This window comes from Lepus europaeus, chromosome 10 (genome assembly GCF_033115175.1).
Source record: "Lepus europaeus isolate LE1 chromosome 10, mLepTim1.pri, whole genome shotgun sequence".
Classification (NCBI taxonomy): domain Eukaryota; kingdom Metazoa; phylum Chordata; class Mammalia; order Lagomorpha; family Leporidae; genus Lepus; species Lepus europaeus.
This window is the reverse complement of record NC_084836.1, coordinates 5874106-5901976: the sequence shown is the minus strand read 5'-3', so window position 1 is coordinate 5901976 and position 27871 is coordinate 5874106. Positions and strand designations below refer to the sequence as shown.

The 27871-nt window shown below is 47.8% G+C and overlaps 1 protein-coding gene across 1 annotated transcript; it reads left to right on the top strand.

Annotated features, from left to right (window-relative positions):
• The first annotated feature begins 10 nt into the window (after nt 1-10).
• WBP2NL (WBP2 N-terminal like) lies at nt 11-26851 on the top strand. Its single transcript, XM_062201871.1, has 6 exons — nt 11-72; nt 6359-6467; nt 6724-6865; nt 7062-7154; nt 15263-15370; nt 26475-26851. The coding sequence occupies exons 1-6, from the start codon at nt 11-13 to the stop codon at nt 26849-26851; spliced, it is 891 nt and encodes a 296-aa protein (XP_062057855.1).
• Nucleotides 26852-27871: the final 1020 nt, after the last annotated feature.

Sequence of the window (27871 nt, the reverse complement as noted above, 5' to 3'; positions counted from 1 at the left end):
CTGGCACGGGATGGCGGTGAACCAGAGCCACAGCGAGGACCGCCGCGGGCCCCTCATCCCTTACGGCGAAAGGTGCCTTAGGGGACGCCCGGGCGGGACCGTCCCGGCCTTTGCGAGGCGCCTCCCCTTGGCCGTCGGGGTCGCCCGACGTGTGAGGGCAGAGAGGCCCGGGAGGAGGCGCGGTCGGGAGGTCCCGGCGCCCCGAACCGCGACTCGGGAGCCGGGGGTCCCGGCGCGACCCTTGCCCCGGCGCCCAGCAGCGGGGCCCGGCGTTTAAGGAGGCCACCGCAGGGACGGGTGTGGAGGGAGGGGCGTTCTCGAAGGGTCTCCGCCGTGCCCGCGGGGGTGGGCTCGCTCGGCTCCCCGCGGTCAGGGAGACGCCTGGAGGCCACGTGGAGCCCGCCCGGCCGCGCCCGGCCGCCCCTCGTCTGCTCCGGCCGGGCCGTGAGGCTCCGCACCGCGTGTCCCGTCGGGCGCGCCCGGGCCAGTTGGCCTGCGTTTGCCCCGGGATCCCGGAAGCGGCTCCGCAGCGCCGGGGCCGCATCTTTCCCGCCTTCTTGACATCTGCGTGCCTGGGGGTGGCGGGTGCTCCTGCTCCCGAAGCGCCTCCGCCGCCGCCGCTTGTCCATTTTGGGGGGGACGGAGGGGCCAGGTAGGAACCGACCACTCCCACTCCAGCGGCCCCCTGGGGGCGTCACTCTTCTGCCGTGAAGCTATTTCTGGTCTGGTGTTCAGGTGTCTTCGCTGTGGCCGCGGGGGTGCGTCTCTGCTTTGCTGCTTGTTGGGGCCAGGGATGAAGCGGTGCGGGTGTTGTGGTTTTAGTTATAAGACATTGATTTTATAGTCCTTAGCATCATCTTTATTGGAGCCATTCTGTGCTCTTGAATATGTAACAGTATTTATTAAATATTTAAATATGGCAAGCGCTGTTCCAAGAGCTTTAACACTTTTTTTTTTTTTAAGATTTATTATTTATTTGAAAGGCAGAGCTAGAGAGAGGCACAGGTAGAGAGAGAGTGAGAGTGAGAGAGAGAGAGAAAGAGAGAGAGAGAGATGTCTTCCTTCCACCGGTTCACTCCCCAGATGGCCGCTTGTCCGCTGTGCTGATCCAAAGCCAGGAGCCAGGAGCTTCTTCCGGGTCTCCCACACAGGTGCAGGGGCCCAGGCACTTGGGCCATCTTGTACTGCTTTCCCAGGCCACAGCAGAGAGCTGGATTGGAAGTGGAGCACCCGGGACTCCAACTGGCACCCATATGGGACGCTGGTGCTGCAGGTGGCAGCTTTACCTGCTAGGCCACAGTGCTGGTCCCAGACACTTTTTAAGATTCATTTATTTTGAAAGGCATTAACAGAGAGAGAGAGAATCTTCATCTTCTGGTTCACTCACCAAATGGCTGTAATGGCCAAGGTGGAAGCCAGGAGCTTCTTCCTGGTCTCCCACTTGGGTGCTGGGGTCCAAACATTTGGTGCATCTTCTGCTTTTTCCAGTCGAACTAGAAGGTAGCTGGATCAGAGGTGGAACTGCAGGGACTTGAGCCAGAGTCCATGTGGGATTCAGGCCCTGCTTTACTTTTATTTTCCTCCAAAAGAAACCTTTTATTTAAGGACTACAAACGTCATGCATTTCATGGTACAACAGTAGGAATACAGTGGTTCTTCCACCATACTTCCCTCCCACCCTGCCTCCTCCTCCCTCTCCCATTCCCAGCCCTTCTCCACTAAGATCCATTTTCAATTAACTTTATACACAGAAGACCAACTCGATACTAAGTAAAGTGTTCAGCAATTTGCAAGAGGAAAAAAAAAATGTTCCTCAACTGTTGAGGCAAGGGCTGTTCAGAGTCATTGCATCTTGAAGTTAATTTCATTTTTTTAAAGAAAATTAACATTTAAAAGAAGCACCCAAAAATGATACATCTTTTGTGAGCATTTAGACATAATACAATTCTTTGAACAGAGGTCCTGCATGGGAAGTTTGTGCACAGTGACTCCTGTTGTTAATTTAACAATTAACACTCTTAGATTTGACGTCATTGATCACCTGAGGCTCTTGACATGCGTTGCCTAGGCTGTGGAAGCCTTTTGGATCCACAGACTCTGTCAGTATTTAGAAAAGGCCATAAGCATAGTGGAAGTTCTCTCCTCCATCCAGAGGAAAGTACCTCCTTCTTTGATGACCCCTTCTTTCCACTGGGGTCTCACCCCACCCCACCCCCGAGGTCCTTCACGTAGGACATTTTTTGCCACAGTTTCTTGGCTTTCCATGCTTGCAGTGCTCTCGTGGGCTTCTCAGCCAGACCAGGATGCCATAAGGGCTGATTCTGGGCGTTTGAAGAATGAATTCAGGGGTGGGAGGTCTCTGGTCCCTGTCACAGTTTCTCTGCCTTTCAAATGAAAAAAAAAAAAAAAAAAAAGATGATTTCTCTGCTTTCTCTTCAATGAAGAAGGCTCGACCGGTGCTCTGGTTTCCAGGATGGAAAGGATTTTAAAGAAATAGCTTGAAATGGGGAAGACTGGTTCTAGCTTGACTTATTCCTAGTCACAGTGCACACTTGAGAAATTCTTCACCGATTGGCTGTGTTTGGCAGAGGTTTTTCCAGCTGATAAATCATTAATACATGGGCCAGACTCTACTGTAAAAAAGGAAAAAAAAATCGAGTTGTTTGAATTTATCCATGGTTTAAAGCTTGCAGGTAGTATCTTATGTTATTGTAGAATAATGAGGAAAAGGCATTTTTTTACCCCCAATTCTAGCACTCTTAATAGTTATATTTTTGGTCTGAATCTTATGCCTTGTTCCCTGTGGAAATAAGCTCAGGGTTTTCTTTTCCCAATTGCTTCATAACTTGTTTTCCTTGTTGACTGGTGTTACAGATATCAGGACTGCTTTCCAGAATCAATATCAGCATCATTATTTTCTTTTCTTATTTATTTATTTATTTTTTTGACAGACAGAGTTAGAGAGAGACAGAAAGGTCTTCCTTCTGTTGGTTCACCCCCCCAAATAGCTGCCACAGCTGGCGCGCTGCACTGATCTGAAGCCAGGAGCCAGGTGCTTCTGGTCTCCCATGCGGGTGCAGGGCCCAAGGACTTGGGCCATCCTCCACTGCCTTCCCGGGCCATAGCAGAGAGCTGGCCTGGAAGAGGAGCAACCGGGACAGAATCTGGCGCCACAGGCAGAGGATTAGCCAAGTGAGCCGCGGCGCCAGCCAGCATCATTATTTTCAACAGCTGATATTCCAGTGTACATACATTTTGATTCAGCCCCCAATATGAGATATTCTGGGATTCTTTTCGTCATTACTAAATGATGAAAAAACAAGTCTGCAATGAACACTTCTCAAATGTATCTTTGTCTACCTGTCAAAATGTTCTTTTGGGGGATAGACTCCCCAAAGGTAAATTGTGAGGTCAGAGAACATAGACTTTTTAGAAAAGAGATTAAAGGGATGGTGCTGTGGCATAGCAGGTAAAGCCACCGCCTGAAATGCCAGCATCCCATATGGGCACTGATGTGTTGGTTCGAGTCCTGGCTGCTCCACTTCTGATCCAGCAATATGCTATGGCCTGAGAAAGCAGTAGAAGATGGCCCAAGTGCTTGGGCCTCTGCACCCACATGGGTGACCTGGAAGAAGCTCCTGGCTCCTGACTTTGGATCAACACAGCTCCAGTTGTTGCAGCTGTTTGGGGAGTGAACCAGTGGTGTGGAAAACTCTCTGCCTCTCTCTGTAACTCTGCCTTTCAAATAAATAAATATTTTTAAAAGAGATTAAAAATATAAAAATCCTTGTAAAAGTATATGTGTATTAAAATATATTGATTGCAAAGTTGTCCTATAGAATTCTGTGCATCCACATCTTTCAGGATTCTGTGCGCCCATCTCTTCTTTCCTTCCCAACAACTCTCCCTTCCCCCCAGCCTCTGATAACAGTCACCCGGTTTTCTGTTTCTATAAATGGGGCTTTAGATACCTCATAGAGGTGGAATCACACCATATTTGTCTTTTTGTGATTGGCTTCTTTAACTTACATAATGTCCTCACGGTCCACCTAGGTGGAAGCGTGTGGCAGACTTTCTTTCTAAGGCTGAGTAACGTTCCATTGCGTGTACATGCCGCGTTTCGGTCACTCACCGGTTGATGGACATTTAGCTTCCTGCAACCTCTTGGGGCTTGTGAATAGTGCTGCTGCAGACACAGGGGCGCGGATAGCTCTTTGACTTGTTGCTTTCAGTTCTTTCAGCTATATGCTCGGAAGTGGGACTGCTGGGTCATCTGCTATATTGTTGCACCTTTGATTTTGTCTGGGCACCTCCATGCTGCTTTCTGTGGCAGCTGCACAGTTTTGCAATTCTGCCAGTGGTGCACAAGGTTTCCAATTTCTCCACAGTCTTGCCAGAACTTGATTTCTTTTTCTTCTTTTAATAGTAGCCTTCTTAATGGATATGAAGTGGTATCTAATTGTGGTTTTGATGTGCTTTTCACTGATAATTAATGATGAAAATCTTCATAGCTTGTTAGCCGTTTGTGTGTTGTCATTCAAGCCCTTTACCCACTCTATGATCAGCTTATTTGATTTTTGTTGTTGAGTTGTAAGAGTTCTTTACATGTTATGAATATTAATCCTTCATCATATATACAATTTACAAGCATTTTCTCTTGTTCTCTAGATTGCCTTTTACTGTGTTGACTGTGACATTTCCACAGAAGTTTTTTTTTTTCTTTTAAGATTTATTTATTTATTTGAAAGAGTTGGAGAGAGAGAGAGAGAGTCAGAGAGGTCTTCCATCCACTGGTTTACTCCCCAAATGGCCACAATGGCCAAGGATGGGCCGTGCTGAAGGCAGGAGCCAGGAACTCTATCCCAGTATTGCACATGGGTGGCAGGATCCTAAGCGGCTGTGCCGTCTTCTGCTGCTTTCTCAGGTGCATTAGCAGTGAGCTGGATCGGAAGTGGAGCAGCCGGGACTTGAATCGGTGCTCATAGGGATGCTAGGTTTGCAGTATTGCTGGCCTCTGCTGTGACATTGTTGTGCCATCACATTATGTATGTCACCTGTTACTTACATTATGATCTGTATTTATGTTTTCATTTGTTCTTTCAATAAAATTTAGTAGCACCTGCTCCTGGCTAAGGCTAGAGTAGCAAGGAAGGCAGACACATATTTGTTATGTGTATTCATTTATTCAGTGTCTTCCCTAATAATCATTAGGATGGATATATTATCATTATTAAGAAAGAAAAAAAAAAAAAAAAAACTTGCTGGCGCCGTGGCTTAACAGGCTAATCCTCCGCCTTGCGGCGCCGGCACACCGGTTGCCCCTCTTCCAGGCCAGCTCTCTGCTATGGCCCGGGAAGGCAGTGGAGGATGGCCCAAGTGCTTGGGCCCTGCACCTGCATGGGAGACCAGGAGAAGCACCTGGCTGCTGGCTTCAGATCAGCGAGATGTGCCGGCCGCAGCGGCCATTGGAGGGTGAACCAACGGCAAAAAGGAAGACCTTTCTCTCTGTCTCTCTCTCTCTCACTATCCACTCTGCCTGTCAAAAAAATAAAAAATAAAAAAAAAATAATAAATTCTGTAAAAAAAAAAAAAAAGAAAGAAAGAAAACCAAACAAGAATCTACCAGTGACGCTAGAATCAGTCCAAGCTTTCCAGGTTAAGAGTGAGGGGGCGGGGCCAGCACTGTGGTGCAGCAGGTAAAGCCATGGTCTGTAGCACCAGCATCCCCTAGGGGCACTGGATTGAGTCCTGGCTGCTCCACTTTGGATCCAGCTCCTGGCTAATGTGCCTGGGAACGCAGTGGAGGATGGGCCAAGCCCTTGGGTCCCTGTATCCATGTGGGAGACCTGGAGGAAGCTCTGGCTCCTGCCCCAGCCAAGTCATTGTGGCCATTTGGAGAACGGGTCAGTGGGTGGAAGACCTCTGTCCCTCCTTCTCTCTCTGTAACTCTGTATTTCAAATAAAGAAAGAAATCTTAAAAAAAGAAGAAGAAGAAGAAGTGAGGGAGGAGCATGAGGTGAAGAGACAACCCATCAGAGGGTGCTGGGGCCTTAGCTTCCTTAACAGAAAATTTCCAGCGGCACAGAGCTTATACTGACTGCACGAGAACTCTCAGGATGAACGAGCAGACATTGAGAACAGGAGTAAGTTTGGCAAGGAGATGAATCCCATGGTGAAGAGGGAGAAGAGTGAGGGTGAACTGGAGAATAAGATCGTTGGAGTTCCTCTTATTGCAGTGGCCTGTGGTAATAGTAGTAGCAGCAGCTAACGTTGAGTGCCTGCTCTGGGCTAAGAGCTTCATGTGTGTCATCCTGTGTGACCTCTAAGTCGTGTGCTGTCTGCCCTTCCTTTCCCGCAGTCTCTTGGAGCAGTGTCCAGATGTGCACCTCTCCTTCCCACAGCAACCGCAGGGCTCCAGCCTCTTCAGTGGCACAAAGATCGGGACGCTGTTTCTCACTTCCTACCGGGTAATCTCTGCTTCTCTTTTTGATCTGCTGATTAACTCTACATGTGTTTTCCTAAACATGGAGAGAGGTTAACATTGCTTTTCAAAGTGTCTCAAAGGCATTTTCACTTTGGGATTCTCTGTGTTGAAGAGTGGTGGGGAAACAATGGGTGATGTTTCTCAGATCAGAACCCCAGGGCAGCCCTAACCTTGCTCTGTGGGTCCCCGTCCGCGGCTGAATTCTGCCTCCCTTCTCTGAAGTCTCCTTTCCCTCCCAGGTGATCTTTCTGACATCACATTCAGTCAGGGATCCCATGTTCTCCTTCATGATGCCATTTGATCTGATGAAGAGCTGCACCATTGAACAACCAGTCTTTGGTGCAAACTACATTAAAGGAACCATTCACGCAGCTCCCGATGGTAAGTGTCCCTCCCCTCAGAAGCATGGGTATTTTCCTCAGAAGCTTCTAGAAGGTTTCAGATTCAGACGTGCTCATGTTAGAATTCGAGCGAAAGCTGCCATTCTGCTCCGGGTGGTGTCTCTCTCGGCGTCTGTGGCAGTCCTCCTGTCGTCAGCTGCGCCAGCCTCAGTGAGTGTGTGCCATTTCTTCCCCAGGTGGCTGGGAGGGACAGGCGACGTTTAAATTAGTCTTCAGAGCCGGAGGTGCCATCCACTTTGCCCAGCTGATGATGCAAGCGGCCTCTGCTGGTGAGTGGTTCTGAGAAAGATACTAAGCACGCGGGGTTTTGAGGCCGTGGGAGGCCGAGGTTTGCTGGCTCTGTGGCCAGGCAGTTATTTGCACACGTATTCAGCGGGCATTTCTGAGCCTACCTACGATGTGCCAAGTACCCACCACGTGCTAGGACCACAACGATGGTCCTGCCCCTCCCTGTCCTGAAAGACATTGCAATCTAGTGGCAGCTGACAGGCACCTAAGTGACTAATTATAAATGAGAGTCTTTTGTCCATTAAAATATTTATTATTATTATTATTATTTTTTAAAGATTTATTTATTAGTTTGAAAGAGATACAGAGAGGCAGAGGCAGAGAGAGAGAGAGAGAGAGAGAGAGAAATCTTCCATCTACTGGTTCACTCCCCAATAGCTGGAGCCAGGCTGGTCTGAAGCCAGGAGCCGGGAACTTACTCCGGGTCTCCCACACAGGTGCAGGGGCCCAAGCATTTGGGTCATCTTCTACTGCCTTCCAAGGCCATAGCAGAGAGCTGGATCAGAAGTAGAGCAGCCGGGTCTCAAACTGGCACCCATATGGGATGCTGGCACTGCAGGCGTCAGCTTTATGAGCTATGCCACAGCACTGGCAGAAAAATATTTATTTATATACTTTTATTTATTTGAAAGGTATATGCAGAATGGAGGTGGGGAGGTAGAGAGAGAGTGTTGGTTCACTCCCCAAAAGCCCACAAGAGCTGGGGCTGGGTTGACTTGAAACCTGGAGACAGGAGCTCTATCTGGGTTTCCCATGTGGGTGGCAGGGACTTAGTGCTTGAGCCATAACCTGCTGCCTCCCAGGCACATTAGGATGAGAAGCAGACACAGAGGTGGGACTTGATCTTAGGCACCTGCTATGGGATGCAGACATCCCAAACAACAACTTAACCTGCTGTGCCACAACAGCCACCCCTATTGTCCATTTAAATGCTAGACTGGGGGAAGGCGTGTGGCACAGTGGGTAAAACCGCTGCTTGAGATGCCCACATCCCATATTGGAGTGCTGATTTGAGTCCTGGCTATTCTATTTCTGATCCAGCTTCCTGCTAGTGCATCTTGGGAGGCAGCGGATGATGGCTAAAGAGCTTGGGCCAGTGGGAGACCTGGATGGAGTACCAGGCTGCTGGCTTCAGTCTGGCCTATCTCTGATGGTGTGGGTGTTTGGTATGTGAACCAATGGATGGAAGATCTCTCTGGTGCACATGCCTCACCCCCCACCCCTTGCCCAGTCACATTGCTTTTCAAATAGGTGAAAATAAACTAATAAACAGAATAACCTTAAAAAAAAAATACACACTAGTGTCATATGCCCATTGATCAGTCTGTCTTCATGTCTGGGTGGCTGCCTTCACTATTCTTTGTAGGACACGGCTTTTGCCTTCTCTGTTCTGGTCTTCATTTGCTTCTCTTGGGTTCAGTCCCCATCTTTCGTGAAGCACAGTAGAGGTATTGACTGTCAGGCCCTACAGCACTGACTAACGGATGTGCCAGAGAACTCTTTCCAACCTTGACTGTAAATGATCCTTTTGTGATATGTTTTTATCCCATCCAGCCTCACCTCATTGCTCTCATTCTCTCACTTTTTTTTTTTTTTTTTTTTTTTTGGACAGGCAGAGTTAGACAGTGAGAGAGAGAGAGACAGAAAGGTCTTCCTTCCGTTGGTTCACCCATCAGATGGCTGCTACTGCCAGCATGCTGCGCTGATCTGAAGCCAGGAGCCAGGTGCTTCCTCCTGGTCTCTCATGAGGGTGCAGGGCCCAAGCACTTGGGCCATCCTCCACTGCCTTCCCGGGCCGCAGCAGAGAGCTGGCCTGGAAGAGGAGCAACTGGGACAGAATCCGGTGTCCCGACCAGAACTAGAACTCGGGGTGCTGGCGCCGCAGGCGGAGGATTAGCCTAGTGAGCCGCAGTGCCGGCCTCTCTCACTTTTTATACTCCAATCAAACCAAACTTCTTTGTGTCTCATTCTCTCTCATCTCTGAGAACTTTTGCTATTTGCTCTGTCTCAAATTCTCTTCCTCTTTCTCTCTTGCCTTACCCCCATGCCTTCCAATCCATTGAAAGAAATACAATCTACCAAGGCAGGCATTTGCAGATACACTAGCACATCTCATGGTATGTGTGTCATAGAGGCACAGAGTGCTGGGGACACATAAGAGGGCGGAATGAAGTTTCTGAGAGAATGCTAGAAACCATGGTCAAGAGTGTGAGCAGGTCTCAGGTGCAGAGGAAATGAGTTCAAGTTTAGATGTACTAGCTAAGCACCAACTGGATGTTTGCACGTCCTGGGCAGTGTTCCCAGCTTCCTGTGTGTGTCAGTTTATTTAGTTTTCATAAGAACGCTACGATATTATCATTATCCCACTGTAGAGTTGCAGACTCGGTCAGCGGTGGTAACATCATTTCCCAAGACTAGCTGCGATTGAAGAAACGAATTGAATCCTAAACCCATTCTCTCTCTCTCTCTCTCTCTCTCTCTCTGATTTTGAACTTTTACTATGAAAAAAATCAGATCTTTAGAAAGTTTGAAGAACATTGCAGTGAACTCCCTTCAGTTAGATTCACCCAGTATTAACATTTTCTCATGTTTGCTTTATTGTTATTCTTTTGCTTTTGTTTTTGCTGAACTACTTGGAAATAAATTACAAAACTGCTTCCTTCATCCCTAAATATTCAAATGTGTCTCCCCTCAGGAAGAGGGCGTTCTGGTATTTAATTTCAGTGTACTATGTCGAGGAAAGTTACATTGATAGTATACTATTACTTAACATGTAGTTTATATTCAAATTCAAATGATTGTCCAATACTATTCCCAACTCTTAACCACATCTCCCCCCACTCCCTACTAATCCGGGATCTAATCGCAGATCACACGCTGGATTTAGACACAGCCTTTCTGTGTCTTTTATGACACTGACATTTAGAAAGAAGACAGGCTTCTTGTTTTGGACAATGCTCCTTATTTTGGGTTTCTCTTTTTTCCTCATGGGTATATTCAGGTCATGCATTTTGGCAGAAACACTATGTAAATGATGTTGTGTCCTTTTGAATGTGCACATTTTTTTAAAAAAAGATGTATTTATTTGAAAGGCAGAAAGAGAGTGGGTGGTGAGAGAGAGAGAGAGAGAAAGAGATATCTTCTATTTGCTGGTCCACTCCCCAAATAGCCACAATGGCTGGGACTGGGCCAGGCCCAAGCCAGAGCCTAGAACTCCATCCAGGTCTCCCATGCTGTTGGAAGGGGCCCAGGTACTTGGCCATCTGCTGCTCCTCTCCCAGATGCATTAGCAGGGAACTGGATCAGAAGTGGAACAACTTGGACTTGAACCAGTCCTCTGATATGGGATACCAGCATTGCAAGCAGCAACTTCTTCTACTGTGCCACAACACCAATCCCTGAGCCTGCACGTGCTAAGTGTGAGGTCCGTGGGATGCTGGAGGCTATGGGACATGCAGCTTGGAGCTCTAAATATGAGTTGTGAAATTCCTCTCTGAATTGGGCGGTGGGCTCACTCGGTGAACTGAGGAATAGTTCCAAGGGTCCTGAACATTTAAGGGATCGGAAGGGAAGGGAAGAGGGGAAGGAAGGGAGAGACATGGGTTTTCTGTGGAGAAGACAGAAGGGGCTGACTGAGAAGAGGGAGGTGATCAAGTGAGCTTATCGTCCCAAAAGTCGAGGGAGGAGAGCGTTTCAAGAGGTATGGGGCGGTCAGCTTCTTCAGAGACGCCTGGTAAAGTGAGGCCTGAGGATGTACATGGCCTGTGGAAGCTAAGTTTGTCAGCGATGGCAGAAGAAAGTCCAGTGAAGGCGCGGTGGAGGTGGCGGAAGAGCCGTGTGACAGAGGCTGAGGGTAAGAAAGCTTTTTCCAGGTACCGTTAGTGCCGCAGCGTGAAGACAGACCAAGGAGTCGGCAAGTGTGCCCAGCCAGTGCCTCCTCAGTGGTTCAGAGCGCAGGCTGCACCCGGCGCCTGGCGTTGGGTGCAGGTGTCCTGGCAGGCAGAGGGAGAACTCAGGCCGAGGGGTCTTGGAAATCGGTTCTTCTTTGCTGCAGATGTCTGAGGAACTCAGGCAGTTACATACTGGGTTACGGCTCATTCTTATTTTTGGCCTCACGGTACTGAGGGGACTTCTCTTTTGGGTTATGGGCTAGGGATAAGGCAACTTTATGGGTTCCTCTTTGTGTTCTCATTGAGATGTGCTTCTTGCCACCAAGCTAGGTTCAGGATTTCAGCAGGTGCATAGCCACTTGGTGAGGATTTAGGCATTTTTTATGACCTTGGCCCAGTGTCTGGACCTGCTTTGGGTTTATCTGGATACTGGAACCTCCTTTCCCCTCCAAGAGTCAGGGCTTGTGAGACAGCATTTTTTGACACCCTAAGAGTTATGCTTCATGATCAGATTATTTGATCAGATGAAATTCCCTAACCTTCCCCAGAGCTGGTATGCCAGGGCTTTCTGATCTATGTGTGTAACACGTACATGAGCACCTTTTGTGCATCAAACACTAGGTGAGGCAGTGGAGAACACAACAATGAGCAAGACTCACATGACCTGGTGCTAGTGTGATGGCACAGTGGTCAAGGTGCCACTTGGGATGCCTGCATCTCACAGGGGGTGCCTGAGCAAAAACCCCTGCTCTGCTTCTGGTGCAGCTTCCTGATGGTGTGGACCTTGGGAGACAGCAGATCATGGTTCAGGTATTTGGGTCCCTGCCATCCATGTGAGGAACCTGGATGGAGTTTGGGGCTCTTGGCTTTGGCCTTGTGCAGCCCTAGGTGTCATGAATGTCTGAGGCGTGAACCCATAGATGGAAGATCTCTCTGTGTGTCTCTGCCTTTCAAATAAATAGAAATAAATACAACTTAGAGAAAAGACATACATGGCCCCCTCTGTATTAAGCTTGTGGTCAGTGGGCTGGGCACTGTGGTACAGTAGGTTAAGCCACCACTTGGAATACCCGCATCCCATATTGGAGTGCCTGGATGGATCGAGTTCTGACTCCACTTCCAATCCAGCTTCTGCTAACGCATGCCCTGGGAGGCAGCAGATGATGGCCCAAGTTAGTACCTGGGTTCCTGCCACCCATGTGGGAGACCTGGAAGAGTTCCTGGTTCCTGGTGTTGGCCTGGACTGGCCTTGGGTGTTTGGGGAGTGAATGGTGGGTGGAAGATCCGTCTCTTATTTTGTGTGGTTATGCCTTTCAAATAAACAAAATGAAAAGATAGAAACTTATGGTCTATGGGCAGGTGTTTTGCCTAGCAGTCAAATTGCTGGTTAGAATGCCTGCATCTCATACTGTAGTGCCTGGGTTTGAGTCTTGGTTCTGCCTCCTGATTCCAACTTCCTGATAATACAGACCTGGGGAGGCGGTGGTGGTGACTCAAATAGTTGGGTCCCTGCCACCTATGTGAGACACCTGGATGGAGTTCTCAGCCCAGCCCAGCCCCTGCCACTGTGGGCACTGGGGGAGTAAGCTGGAGGATGGAGGCTCTCTGTCTTTCTGTGACAGTCTGTGCTTCTCAGATGAAGTGAAATAAAATAAAAAACTTACAGTCTAGTAAGAGTCATAAAAATAAGAAGCAAACAGGTAAGTGAATAAAATACTTACTGTAGGAAGAAGTGTAAAGGACATGAATAGGGCATTGAAAAGCAGGGTCACTGGGTAAGGAGAGCAACGTTAAATTCATAGTGAATTAAGGTAATGCTCGCTGATGAAACAGGTGAGCCCCAAATCATTGGTGCGTAAGACAGCAGCTCTGACTGCCGAATGAAGGCCAATCAGGGACAAACAGCGGCTCTGTTCCACGTAGTCACATCAGGGGCCTAGGGCAGTAGAGTTTCTGCTTTTTTTTTTTTTTTTTTTTTTTTTTTCCCCACAGGCAGAGTTAGACAGTGAGAGAGAGACAGAAAGGTCTTCCTTCCGTTGGTTCACTCCCCAAATGGCCACTACGGCCGGCGCTGCGCCGATCTGAAGCCAGGAGCCAGGTGCTTCCTCCTGGTCTCCCATGTAGGTGCAGGGCCCAAGGACTTGGGCCATCCTCCACTGCCCTCCCGGGCCATAGCAGAGAGCTGGACTGGGAACAAAATCCGGCACCCCAACCAGGACTAGAATCCGGAGTACTGGCGCCACTGGTGGAGGATTAGCCAAGTGAGCCGCAGCGCCGGCCTGCCTTTTTTTTTTTTTTTTTAATTTATTTATTTGAGGAGAAAAGGGAGAGAGAGAGAGAGAGAGAGAGAGAGAGAGAGAGAGAGAGAGAGAGAGAGAGAGAGAGAAAGAGAAAGAGAAAGAGAAAGAGAAAGAGAAAGAGAAAGAGAAAGAGAAAGAGAAAGAGAAAGAGAAAGAGAGAAAGAGAAAGAGGATGATTTTTCCCATTCACTGTTTTGTTTCCCAAACGGCCAGAGGCAGGAGCTGGGGACTCAGTGCAGGTCTCCCACAAGGATGGCAGGAACCCAGTGACTTGAGTCCTCAGCACTGCCTCCCACAGCTGCAGGGATTGAGTCTGGGTCTACAGCCATCCTACCCTGAACGCCCCCGTCTCATCTGACCTCAGGGACTGAACTTGGGCACTCTCATGCAGCGTCCTAACCACACCCTCACCTCTGGGCCAAGGGCCTGCCCCTCTGCCATCTTTTTGTTTGTTTGCTTGTGAAGACTTTTTTTTTTTTTTAAATCATTTGATAGAATTATACAGAGAGAAGGAGAGAGAGAGAAAATCTTTCACCCGCTTGTTCACTTCCGAGATGGCTACAATGGGCAGTGCTGGGCCAGGCCGAAGCCAGGAGCTTTTTCCAGGTCTCCCATGTGGGTGGCAGAAGCCCCCCCACTGCCCACTGTCCTGATCCCATGGCATCTCTGCCTCTTTGCACAACCAGTGCAATGGGAAGAGCCAAGACCTCATCTGGGAAGTTTTCACAGGCCAGATGTGAAAGCTTTGTGCAAAGATATATCCACAAGGGGACTGGCACTGTGGTGTAGTGGGCTAAGCCTCTGCCTGCAGAGATTCATGTCCTGGCTGTTCCTCTTCCAATCCAGCTCTCTGCTATGGCCAGGGAAAGCAGTAGAAGATGGCCCAAGTGTTTGGGCCCCTGCACCCATGTGGGAGGCCCAGAAGAAGCTCCTGGCTCCTGGATTCAGATTGGCTCAGCTCTGGCTGTTGCAACCATTTTGGTAGTGAACCAGCAGATGGAAGACCTTTCTGTCTCTCCCTTTCTCTGTCTGTAAGTGTACCTCTCAAATAAATAAATCTTTTTTTGAATTTTTGAAAGATTTATTTATTTATTTATTTAAGAGGTAGGGTTACAGAAGTGAGAGGGAGAGAGAGAGAAAGGTCTTCCTTCCTCCGGTTCATTCCCCAAATGGCCGCAATGGCTAGAGCTATGCCAATCCGAAGCCAGGAGCTTCTTCCAGGTCTCCCACATGGGAGCAGGGGCCCAAGGACTTAGGTCATCTTCTACTGCTTTCCCAGGCCATAGCAGAGAGCTGGATTGGAAGAGAACTGGTGCCCGTATGGGATGCTGGCGCCATAGGCAGAGGATTAAGCTATTGCACTACAGCGCCAGCCCCATAAATAAAATCTTTTTTTTAAAAAAAAGATATATATCCATGAGTTTTCTCTTATTAGTAAAAAGAACATGTGAAGTTTATTTTGTTAGTAAAAAGAATCTCTGTAGATATAATTAATTTAAGGTTCTTGAGATGACAAGATGACGTAGGTGGGCCCTGAATGCTATTGTGAGTGTTCTTTTAAGAGTTGCAGAGAGACAGAACTGCTTTTTTCTGTACCGCACTGCTTTTGTGCTCTTTAGTGGAGGGGTGTATGTTGCCTACCTGATGGAACCCTCACTTGGAATGTGTTGGTATCTGTTATGACCGTGGCTGTGCTAGGCCCCGAGGAAGCACAGACAGGGCACACTCCACCCTTCAGCACGCATTCAGAAGGCGCTTACCTGTGTTTTGTGTTGTCTCCCCGGAGCCTTGTTGGACACACATGTGAGGTGATGGCTAAGAGTCTGTAAATGATTTGGTTTCTACTGGCTGTACCTCTGACTTGAAAAGGTTCATGTTTTGTTAAATTTGTCTTCTCAGCTGCCCGAGGAGCTCCACTTGGGACTGTAAGTTACCAGATCGGCCCTTCGGGGATTTATGTCATTGCTAGAGAGGGGAACGTGTGCACTCCACAGGCGCCTTGTCAAGGTAACGTATGGTGTGGCGCTTCTTCCGCGGAGGGGGGACAGTCTGCCAGAGGCTCAGAGAGCGACTCATTGCAGCCTTGCCTCCAACTCTGCTGCAGAAGAAGCAGCGGAAGTTGGGTGTGTGTGTGTGTGTGGTGGGGAGGATTGGAAAACAGTCAGGTCTCTGACTTTGTTTCCAGATTGAAACCTAGTGGCAAGCCAGCAAGTGACCGGGCCTAAATTCCGGCTTGCTTTCAGTGGTTATGTGCCAACGTGGAGCACAGTAGGCAGTTCCTGCCGCAGCCCAGGCAGGGAACAAAGGCTTTTGCCACTTCCCCTTCTGCGTTTTACACTGGCGTAGCCATCCTGCCTGTGCCCTGCCTTTCGAGCTCACTGAGGATCAAGCCCTGGGCTTTGTGCCTTGTACCTTTAACAGTTGTGCCTGCTCACTGTTGCTGAGTCTGGTTTCTGGGAGGTCAGAAACCAGTGAGTCTTGATCTGCTGCCTCCTGATGGGCCACAAAGGGTCTCCTAATGCTACCCACAGGCCCCAAAAGCTGGGCCCTTTCTTGAGTTCTTTTTGGAGCATGATGTGCACGTCCATGGGCTTTTAGTTTTGTGTACAACTAATGGCTACTAATGTAACCTTAATATTTATTTTGGTTTTTGAAAGGTCATTAAAATCTGATATTTATAATATAAAAATAGTGTTGCTAGGTTTAAAACTTTTTATTGAAGTGAATTCACATAACATACAATTAACCATTTTAAAATATACGATTCAGTGGTATTTAGTGTAAAATTTAGTTGTATTTAGTGTATTTACATTGTTATGTAACCACCAGGTCTTTCTAGTTTTGAACTTCTTCATCACCGTATTCACTCAGTAATCCTGCTCTCCACTGCCCACTGCTTGGTGTTCTCCAATGTGCTTTCTGTCCCTGTGGATTCACCTATTGTGGATCTGCCACATAAAGCAAATCAAATGGGGGTGGGCATTGCGGCACAGCGGGTTAAGCCACCATTGGCACTTCCCTTCTAGGAGTGCTGGCCTGAGTCCAAGCTACTCTGCTTTCCAATCCAGCTCTCTACTAACATGCCTAGGAAGCAGCGGAGGATGGCCCAAGTCCTTAAGTGCCTGCCACCCACGTGGGAGGCCCGGATGGAGTTCTCGCCTCCTGGCCCAGCTCAAGCTGTTGCCCATCTGAGGAGTGAACCAACAGATGGAATACCTCTTTCCCCTACCCCCTTCCCTCTCTCCCTTATTCCCTCCTTCCCTCTCCCATTCCCTTTCTCTCTCTCTCTCTCTCTCTGTCACTGTCTTTCAAATATATATATATATATATATATATATATATTAAAGATTTATCTATTTATTTGAAAGTCATAGTTACACAGAGAAGGAGAGGCAGAGAAAGAGAGGCCCTCCATCTGCTGGTTCACTCCCCAACTGGCCACAATGGCCGGAGCTACTCTGATCCGAAGCCAGGAGCCAGGAGCTTCTTCCAGGTCTCCCACGCAGGTGCAGGGGCCCAAGGACTTGGACCATCTTCCACTGCTTTCCCAGGCCACAGCAGAGAGCTGGATTGAAAGTGGAGCAGCCGGGACTTGAATTGGCACCTATATGGGATGCCAGCACTGCAGGCAGCAGCTTTACCCACTCTGCCACAGTGCTCCCCCCCCCCCTTTTTAATCATATGATATGTGACCTTTTGTGTTTGGCTTATCTCCCATAGGATAATGTTTTTAGTGTTCACCCAAGTTGGAGCATGTAGCAGTACTTCATTCCTTTTTGTGGCTGAGTAACGTTCAGCAGTATGTGTGTGTAATACTTTGTTTGTCCATTCATCTGTTGATGGACTTTTGGCTTGTTTCCACCTTTTGACTATTATGAATAATAACTGTTACAAACATTTGTATGTAAATTTCTGTGAGACATTTTCATTTCTCTTGGATGTATACCTAGGAGTAGAAGTACTGGGTCATGTGGCCATATATAACTCCATAACTCTTTTTAAAGTATTTTATTTGTATTTATTTGAAAGGCAGAGTGAGAGAGAGAGACAGACAGATCTTCCATCCTCTGGTTCAGTTCTCAAATGGGTGCAATGCCAAGTCTGGGCCAGGCCGAAGCCAGGAGCCTGAAACGCTATCCAGGTCTCTCATGTGGGTGCAGGGGCCCAGGCACTAGGGCCATCTTCCACTTCTTTCCCAGGCACACTAGTAGGGAGCTGGATTGGAAATGGGGCAGTAAGGACTTGAACAGGTGCTCTGATATGGGATTCTAGCAGGCAGTGGCTTAACCCACTGTGCTAAAATGCCAGCCCCTCCGTAACTTTTTCTTTAAATATTTTATTTATTTATTTGAAAGGTAGTGTTACAGTGAGAGGGAGAGATAAAAATAAAGGTCTTCCACCCACTGGTTCACTCCCCAAATGGCTGCAATGACTGGAGCTGTGCCGATCCAGAGCCAGGATCCAGGAGCTTCTTCTGGGTCTCCCCCATGGGTGCAGGGGCCCAAGTGCTTGAGCCATCTTCTGCTGCTCCCCAGGCCATAGCAGAGAGCTGGAGGGGAAAAGGAATAGCCGGGACTCAAACCAGCGCCCATAGGGATACTGGTGCCACAGGCAGAGGATTAACCTACTGCACCGCAGAGAAGGCCCCCCTCCATAACTTTTTAAGGAACCACCACATTGTTCCCTACAACGATTCACTCTATTTTCTATTCCTGCTAGCAGTGTACAGAGGTTCCTGTGTTCCCACATCCTCTCCAACACTTGTTGTTGTTTTAATGTAGCCGTCTTAGTGGCCATGAAGTGTTTCACACTGTGGTTTAACGTTGATTTCCCCCACAACCAGTGGTGCTCAGCATATTGTCATGTGCTCACTGACTCTGCATAGCTTTGGAAGTTGTCTATTCAAGTCCTTTGGCCACTTTTTTTAAAGATTTATTTATTCTGTCAAATAAATAAATAATAATAATAAAAAAGATTTATTTATTTACTTTAAAGTCAGAGTTACACACACACACGCACACACACAGAGAGAGAGAGAGAGAGAGTCTTCCATCTGATGGTTCACTCCCCAGTTGGCTGCAACGGCCAGAGCTGTGCCGATCCAAAGCCAGGAGCCAGGAGCTTCTACCAGGTCTCTCATGCAGGTGCAGGGCCCAAGCACTTGGGCCATCCTCCACTGCCTTCCCGGGCCATAGCAGAGAGCTGGCCTGGAAGAGGGGCAACCGGGATAGAATCCGGCGCCCCGACTGGGACTAGAACCTGGTGTGCTGGCGCCGCAAGGCGGAGGATTAGCCTGTTAAGCCACGGCGCCAGCCTGTTTTAAGATTTATTTGCTTATTTGAAAGACAGAGTTACAGAGGGCAGAGGCAGAGAGAGAGAGAGAGAGGTCCTCTACCCACTGATCCACTCCCCAGATGGCCGCAACGGCCGGAGCTGCGCCAATCTGAAGCCAGGAGCCAGGAGCTTCTACTGGGTCTTCCACACAGGTGCAAGGGCCCAAGGACTTGGGCCATCTTCTGCTGCTTTCTCAGGCTATAGCAGGGAGCTGGATCAGAAGTGGAACAGCCAGGACTTGAACCAGCACCCATATGGGATGCTGGCACTGCAGGTGGTGGCTTTTCCCGCTATGCCACGATGACAGTTCCTTAGGTATTAAGAATCTGGGGCTGGCTCTGTGGCATAGCACGTAAAACCACTGCCTTCAGTGCTGGCATCCCATCTGGGTGCTGGTTCGAGTCCTGGCTGCTCCACTTCCAATCTGGCTCTCTTCTGCGGCCTGGGAAAGCAGTAGAAGATGGTCCAAGTCCTTGGGCCCCTGCACCTGCATGGGAGACCTAGAACAAGCACCTGGCTCCTGGCTTCGGATCGGCACAGCTCCAGCCAATGCGGCCAACTAGGGAGTGAACCAGCGGATGGAAGACCTCTCTCTGCCTCTGCCTCTCTGTAACTCCGCCTTTCAAATAAATAAATCTTTAAAAAAAAAAGAGAGAGAATTTAAGAATCTATTGCCAAATCCAGTGTCATGACTATTTATCCTTATTTTTTGTGTTAAGACTTATAATTTTAGCTTTTGTGTTAGGGTCGCCGATTTATTACACGTTGGTTTTCGTCTGTGGTGTGAGGTCCTTGAGACAGAACCACTGCCTCCCGTGGTCTGCATTAGCAGGACGCGAGAGTCAGGGCTGGAGCTGAGGATCCAGCCCAGCCCTGCACTGTGAGATGCAGGCATCTTAACTTGCATATTTTTTTTTTTTTAAAGATGTATTTGTTTACTTGAAAGGCAGAGTTTCAGAGAAAGGGAGAGAGAGAGAGAGGTCTCCCATCCGCTGGTTCACTCCCCAGATGGCTGCAACAGCTGGAGCTGGGCCGATCTAAAGCCAGGAGCCAGGAGCCAGGAGCTTCTTCCAGGTCTCCCATATGGGTGCAGGGGCTCAAGCACTTAAGCAGTTTTCTGCTGTTCTCCCAGGTGCATTAGCAGGGAGCTGGCTCAGAAGTGAAGCAACCAGGACACAAACTGGTGCCCATATGGGATTCCGGCACCACAGGCAGCAGCTTAACCCGCTATGCCACAGCACTGGCCCCTTAATTTGCATCTTAAATGTTAATCTAAATGCTTGCTTCTACTGATATTTTAAATTTGCATTTCCTTGATGACTAGTAATGTTGAACATCTTTTCATGTACCTACTTGCTATCTATATAACCTCTTTGGTGAAATGTCTGTTCTCGGTTTTTATCCATTTTTAAATTGGATTGGTAAAATAATTGAGTTTTGAGGTTTTAAAAATATATTCTAAATGGAGTCGGTGCTGTGGTGTAGTGGGTAAAGGCACTGCCTGCAGTGCCAGACATCCCATGTGGGCGCCAGTTCAAGTCCCAGCTGCTCCACTTCCAATCCGGCTCTCTGCTTTGACCTGGGAAAGCAGTAGAAGATGGCCCAAGTCCTTGGGCCCTTGCACCCACATGGGAGACCCAGAAGAAGCTCCTTGCTCCTGGCTTCAGATTGACACAGCTCCAGCTATTGTGGCCAATTGGAGAGTGAACCAGTGAATGGAAGACCTCTCTCTCTCTCTCTCTCTGTGCCTTTCCTTCTCTCTCTATGTAACTCTTTCAAGTAAATAAATAAATCTTTAAAAATATACATATATTCTAGGTAGTAATCCTTTGTCAGACATATGCTTTACAAATATTTTCTCCCACACTCTAGCTTGTCTTTTCATCTTTTAAATAAAGGAAACAATTTTAAGGAAGTCCAATTTATAATTTTTTCTTCTTATAGATTGTGCTTTTAATGTCACGTCAAGCTAAGGACTCTTTGCCTAATCTGAAATCCTAAAGATTTTTTCCTATGATTTTTTTCTAAAATTTTTATGGTTTTTATATTTAGGTCTATGATGCATTTTTTAGTTAATTTTTGTGTAAGCTGTGAGCCTTAGGTTGTGGATGATTTTTGTGTCTATGGCTATGCAGTGGCTCCAGCACCATGTTTGGAAAGGCTGTCTTTCCCCTGTTGCATTGCTTTTACATCTTTGTCAAGAATCAGCTGGGCACATTGTGTAAGTCTGTTTCTAGGTTCTCTGTCCTGTTCACTTATCTCCATGCCTGTCCCTCTGCTGACCCCTCACAGTCTTGTTTGCTGTGGCTCTGTCTTAGAGTCTGGTCGACTTAGGAGTCCTACTCTATTCCTTTTCACAATTGTTTGAACTCTTCTAGTTCCTTTGTCTTTCCAAATTCGTTTTGGAATCATCTTCTCTAAACCTGCTGAGACTGCCTGTCGCTTGGAGGAAAGCTGATACCTTCATTATGTTCAGTCTTCCAATCTATGGATGCAGTATCTTGCCATATATGTTTTTTAAAGATTTATTTATTTGAGAGACAGAGTTATAGAGAGAGGGAGAGACAGAGAGAGAGGTCTTCTATCTGCTGGTTTACTCCCCAAATGGTCACAATGGCTGGAGCTGGGCTGATCCGAAACCAGGAGCCAGGAGCCTGGAGCCAGGAGCTTCTTTCGAGTCTTCCACATGGGTTCAGGGGCACAAGCACTTGAGCCATCTTCCGCTGCTTTCCCAGGCCATTAGCAGAGAGCTGGATCAGAAGTGGAGCACTTGGGACTCGAACTGGCTACCAAACTTATTAGTTCAAGGGGTTGCTTTTGTTGTTAAATAAACTTTAGTCTTATATTTAAGTTATGCAACATGATTTTATGGGATATTAATAGCTAGTAATAAGGTTTTTATAGTGAAACAAGTTAATTTATTTATCATCTCGGGGCCAGCGCTGTGGCACAGCAGGTTAATGCCTTGGCCTGAAGCGCCGGCATCCCATATGGACGCCGGTTATAGTCCTGGCTGCTCCTCTTCCAATCCAGCTCTCTGCTATGGCCTGGAAAAGCAGTAGAAGATGGCTCAAGTCCTTGGGCCCCTGTACCTACATGGGAGACCCGGAAGAAGCTGCTGGCTCCTGGCTTTGGATCGGCACTGCTCTGGCCATTGTGGCCATCTGGGGAGTGAACCATTGGATGGAAGTCCTCTCTCTCTGTCTCTACCTCTCACTGTAACTCTGTCTTTCAAATAAATCTAAATCTAAATCTAAGTCTAAATCTAAATCTAAGTCTAAATCTATCTATCTATCTCATCTCACAGTTACCCACATTTTTGTTTTTTTTTTTTTTTACATTTCTTGAGGTTATCTACCTACAGTTATGTTGTCTATAAGTAAAGAGGTTTATTTCTTCCATTCTGATATGATCTTTTAAATTTCCTTTTCTTTCCTAATGTGACTGTTTTAATAGGGGAGGGGAGTGTCCAGCTTGTGGCCGTAGAAGGCCCATGAAATCATTTGTTCTTCGCATGCCAAAGCAACTGCAGGCTAATTTTAAGCTGGTAATTCATATGGCCCATGAATGTTGTTAAACATATAAATGGTCCCTGGCAGAAAAAGGTTCCCTAATCCTGGCTTAGAACTTCTAGTACCATGTTGAAGAAGAGTGGCATAGCTAGAGAAGAGACCCTTGCTTTGTTCTGAACTTAATGGGAAAAGTATTCCCCCTTACCTTCCTGTAATGTTAGTTGTAGGTTATTTATCAAGTCGAGGGAATTTACCACTAGTTCTATTTTCCTAGGAGTTTTACTAAAAATCACAGATGTGTATTCAAATTTATCAAATGCTTTTTCTGCGTTGGTTGATATAATCAAGTGATTTTTTTTCTTTAATCTTTAAATATGGTATATTTCATTGATTTTCTTTTTTTTTTAAATTTTATTTATTTACTTGAGAGGTAGAGTTAAAGACAGAGGAAGAGACAGAGAGAAAGGTCTTCCTTCCGTTGGTTCACTCCCCAGATGGGTGCAATGGCTGGAGCTACGCTGATCCAAAGCCAGGAGCCAGGTGCCTCTTCCTGATCTCCCATGTGGGTGCAGGGGCCCAAGCACTTGGGCCAACTTCGACTGCCTTCCCAGGCCACAGCAGAGAGCTGTATTGGAAGAGGAGTAGCCAGGACTAGAACCAGTGTCCATATGGGATGCTGGCAGGTGGAGGATTAACCTACTGCGCCAGGAGCTGGCCCCTCATTGATGGATTTTCTAATATTGAATCAACCTTGCATACCTAGGATAAAATTCAGAGAGCTGGCTCGGAAGTGGAGCAGCCGGGACATGAACCAAAACCCATATGGGATGCTGGCATTGCAGGTGACAGCTTTACTCACTACGCCACAGTACTGGCGCCATGGCCTATTTTTTTTTTTTTTAAGATTTATTTAGTTATTTGAGAGGCAGAGTTACAGACAGAGAGATGTCTTCCACTGGTTCACTCCTTAAATGGTTGCAATGGCTGGAGCTGGGCTGACCTGGAGCCAGGAGCTTCTTCCAGGTCTTCTACATGGGTGCAGGGGCCCAAGAACTTGCACCATCCTCTGCTGCTTTCCCAGGTGTATTAGCAGGGAGCTGGATCAGGAGTGGAACATCCAGGACTCGAACCAGCACCCTTAAAGGATGCTGGCACTGCAGGAGGTGGCTTTACCCACTACACCACAGCACTGCCCTAAATAAAGTTTTTTAAAAAATTCACTTTATATATCTGAAAGACAATGAGAGGAAGAGAGAGGGAGAGGAAAGGAGGGCTATCTTCCATCCTCTGTTTCACTCCTCAAGCAGCCCTAACAGCCAGGACTAGGCCAAGCTGAAGCTGGGGGCCTGGACCCACCTGGGTCTCCCACATGGGTGGCAAGGGACCAAGCACTTGGGCCATCTTCCATTGCCTTCCAAGATGCATTAGCAGGGAGCTGGATCAGAAGTGAACTTGAGGGGCTGGTGCTATGGTGTAGTGGGTAAAACTACTGCCTGCAGTGCCAGCATCCCATATGGGCACTATGGGAGCAGCACTGGCTGCTCCACTTCCAACCCAGCTCTCTGCTGTGGCCTGGGAAAGCAGTAGAAGATGGCCCAAGTCCTTGGGCCCCTGCACCCATGTGGGAGACCTGGAAGAAGTTCCTGGCTCGGGGCTTTGGATTGGCACAGCTGTTGCCATTACAGCCATCTGGGGAGTGAACCAGCAGAAGGAAGACCTCTCTCTCTCTCTCTCTATCTCTGCCTCTCTGTAACTCTTTTTTTAAAAAAAAAAATTATTTTATCTTATTTTATTTATTTATTTGACAGAGTTAGAGAGAGAGAGAGAGAGAGAGAGAGAGAGAGAGAGAGAGAGAGAGAGAGAAAGGTCTTCCGTTAGTGTAACTCTGCTTTTTAAATAAATAGATAAATCTTAAAAAAAAAAAAAAAAAAGTGGACTCCACCTGGAACTCAGACTGGATCAGCTTGGACTTGAACTACTGCTCAGATAAGTGATGCTGGCATCAGGGTTTCAGGCAGAAGCTTAACCTGGCGCTCCACAATGCTGGCCCCAGAACTTCTTAAATAAAGTGTCCACTGTTATTTGTAGTCTAGCTACTGGCTTCTGCTCCAGAGAAGGTGATCTCCACTCTGAGTCTCTGTATTCACCTGTCTTTCTGTATTTGGTGGGGAGAGGGGGTGGCTTGCTTTGTGACCTCAATTATTTGATGGATCCAAAAAATAGTCACTGATTACCAGCTCAGCCTTTTTGTTGTTGTGGAGATGGACGTGATACCTTTCATGTTCTTAACATGTTCCACCCTGGACTTTTTTTTAAATTTATTTTTATGTATTTGTAAGGCAAAGGGAGAGAGCAAGTACACTCCCATCTACTGGCTCATTCCCCCAAAAGCCCACAATGATGGGGGCTGGGCCAGGGGCCAAAGCCGAGCCTGATACTCAATCCAGGTCTCCTAGGGAGCAGGAGACCAATCACTTGAGCCATCACTGCTGCTCTCCAGAGTCTGTGCTGGCGAGAAGCTCGAACTGGGAGCTGGAGCTGGGACCAAAACCCAGGACTCTGGTGTGGGCGTGGGCATCTCAGCCTCTGCTGCCCTCCCTGGGCGTTTTAAACGAGAGCTGTCCCCACATCTGTGGCCCTGTGGTCATGTGACCTGTTACTCGAGGCAGATGTGAAGGGTTTGCACCAGGACACACCTTGTTTAGGCATCATTCTACTCAGGGCTGCCTGCTTTGAACAACGAGGTCCTCACTGAAATTGTTAGCTGAGTCATCCCGTTTACAGTACTGTAAGAATTTGTTTTAAAAAGGACTGTATGAAAACAAACCGATGTATTCACCGAGAACGATGCCTGTAATGCAGGAATCAAATGCTGTTTCTTTACCAATCCTGTACAGCATTCTAAGCAGCTAGCTAAAGCATAAATAGAAGTTATAGGGCAATACTTTTCAAATTATGGGGCTGGTGCTGTGGTGTAGCAGATAAAGCCACCTTCTGTGGCGCTGGCATCTCATGGCACTGGTTCGAGTCCTGCTGTTCCACCTCCGATCCTGCTCCCTGCTAATGGAAGCAACAGAAGCTGGCCTAAATGCTTGGGCCCCTGTGCCCACCTGGGAGACCCAGAAAAAGCTCCTGGCTCCTGGCTTCAGATCAGCCCAGCTCCGGCCATTGCGGTCATTTGGGGAGTGAACCAATGGATAGAAGATCTTGCTCGCTCTCTATAACACAGCCCTTCAAATAAATAAATAAATCTTTAAAAAAATTGTCCCTTCACCTTGACCCCGTAAAAGGTCACTGTGGAAAATGAAGTCCAAAGAAACAAAGCTCATGTTTATTGGGCTGTTAACTGGAAAGTTGGAAACAACATGCTCTCCAACCACATGGAGATTATGTAGCCTTTATCCATATGATGACATATTATCCAGCTTTCTTAAAAAAGAAAAAGTGGCTGCTGCTGCGGCTCACTAGGCTAATCCTCCGCCTGCGGCACCGGTACTCCGGGTTCTAGTCCCGGTCGGGGCGCCGGTTCTGTCCTGGTTGCTCCTCTTCCAGTCCAGCTCTCTGCTGTGGCCCGGGAAGGCAGTGGAGGATGGCCCAAGTGCTTGGGCCCTGCACCCCATGGGAGACCAGGAGAAGCACCTGGCTCCTGGCTTTGGATCGGTGCAGCGTGCCGGCCGTGGAGGCCATTTGAGGGGTGAACCAACGGAAGGAAGACCTTTCTCTCTGTCTCTCTCTTTCTCTAATTCTGCCTATAAAAAAAAAAGAAAGAAAAATTATCCAGCTTTTAATTTGTGATGTAAAGTAGCATAAAGCTCAAAAAAAGCCAGATAAAAAAATATATGGTTCATATAAGCACGATTATATAAAAAAAGAGATTCATGGAGATTCCACAAGGAAAAATACCAGAATATTGTCTTTGGTGATAAAATTATAGGTGGCTTTCTTTTCTTTATTCACCTTTTATGTTTTCTGAATGCATATTTCTCATTGGACATAATTATTCATAACCAAACTATAATGCGTGAGATATCTGTTCACACCTGTAAGTAGTGTACGGATCTGACTGTAATATCGTTGATTTGAAGCCCTCCACGACAGGAAGTGATAAACCTTCAACTGGTGGCTGAAGGAAAAGGCTTCAGCGTTACTCCACCTGAATTCTCTTCTTGCATTAATTTGTTTTAGCACTTTTTTTATATAAAAAAAAATCTTTTTCACTCCTTGCGCACAAGGTCGCTGATTCTTTCCCCTTCTGGTATTCCCAGTTATTGTCTATGGAGCATCCTCTTCTGCCTACGGAGCCCCGCCTCCTGGATATGGAGCCCCGCCTCTTGGGTATGGACCCCCTCCTACCGGCTACGGAGTCCCGCCTCCTGGCTATGGAGCCCCGCCCATTGGCTATGGAGCCCCGCCTCCCATTTATGGAGCCCCGCCTCCCGGATATGGAGCCCCGCCTCCCAGATATGAAGTCCAGCCAGCGGGATCGGGAGCCCCATCCTCCAGCTACCAAGCCGCTCCTGCAGCAAGCGAAGCCCCGCCGTCCGGAGGTGCAGCCTCGCCCGGGCCCGGGGTGCCCGGAGCTGTGCCGGCGGAGTCTGGAGCCGGGGCTCCCAGATCTGTGGCAGCGCAGCGACCGGGCTAGGAGCCTGCTCGCCCCTCTCCCTCGCCTCGGGCCTGCCCCAGGCGTCTAAGATGTCAACGCTGGAGATTCACCAAGCCAGGCAGCACCGCTCAGCTGAGGTCAGGAAGAGGAGTCGGGCATCTGAACACCGTGCGGGGTCGCTGTCCCAGCGCCTGGGAAGGTGCAGCCTTCCTCCGAGCCCAGGTTTTAGAAGCGGTCGCCTCTGGGTAACCGGGCAGAAGGCGGAGTAGCGCTGTGCGGGTGGCTCCCAGTACTGCGCTTGGCTTTGGCCCCACTGCAAGCGCAGTTGGCGCGTAAGTCTGGGAACAGCGTCCTGCTTGTCTCCCCTTTCCCGTTCGTGTTGCGTTCCGTTTGCTATGCGCTGAGATGCCCGCTAAACGATCGCGTTGGACATTAACTTGTTTTTCACAGTATGTTAGTGAAAGGATGGACGTATCTGGTCGTAAAACACAGTTTAATGATGTGCTGCGTTCGTGCAGTGGAGGACTGCACAGCCACTGACAGTGACGTCTAGAGGTAGAGAGGCCTTGTGAGGCCCACAATAGAACAAAGCAGTGAAGGAAAGCAATAAAGGAAAAGAGTGATAATTTTTGACTTTATCAACATTTAAAACTTTGATATGGCAAGATAGGCAACAGACTAGGCGAAAGTCACTTCTAACTGTGTATTAAATCTGTTTATTATCAGAATATATATGAAGAGCTACAGATCAACCCAAAAGAAGACAAATGGACACAGGAATTACCAATAAACCAGGAAATAGCGTGGCCAGAACACATGTGAAAGATGCTCACCTAGACTAGCATTAGGGAAATGCAACTTGAAATGCGAAACCATTTTTACTAGGTTTGCAGAGTTTATTCTTGATAGAGCAGTTTCACATCTTCATATCCATCCCGGAGAAATAGTTGCATATGTACACAAAGATGCAAGTGGGAAGATTTCATTGTATTCATTGTTTCTAATAGCCCAAAGTTAGAGGTACTCTATATGCCCATTAATAATAATATATAAACTATA

What these genes read in the sequence shown, in the direction of transcription:
- WBP2NL (XM_062201871.1), top strand. Translation starts at nt 11, where the DNA reads ATGGCGGTGAACCAGAGCCACAGCGAGGACCGCCGCGGGCCCCTCATC. An exon ending in CTCATCCCTTACGGCGAAAG is followed by an intron (nt 73 to 6,358) that starts GTGCCTTAGGGG and finishes CCTTTCCCGCAG; the next exon opens with TCTCTTGGAGCAGTGTCCAG. An exon ending in TGTTTCTCACTTCCTACCGG is followed by an intron (nt 6,468 to 6,723) that starts GTAATCTCTGCT and finishes TTTCCCTCCCAG; the next exon opens with GTGATCTTTCTGACATCACA.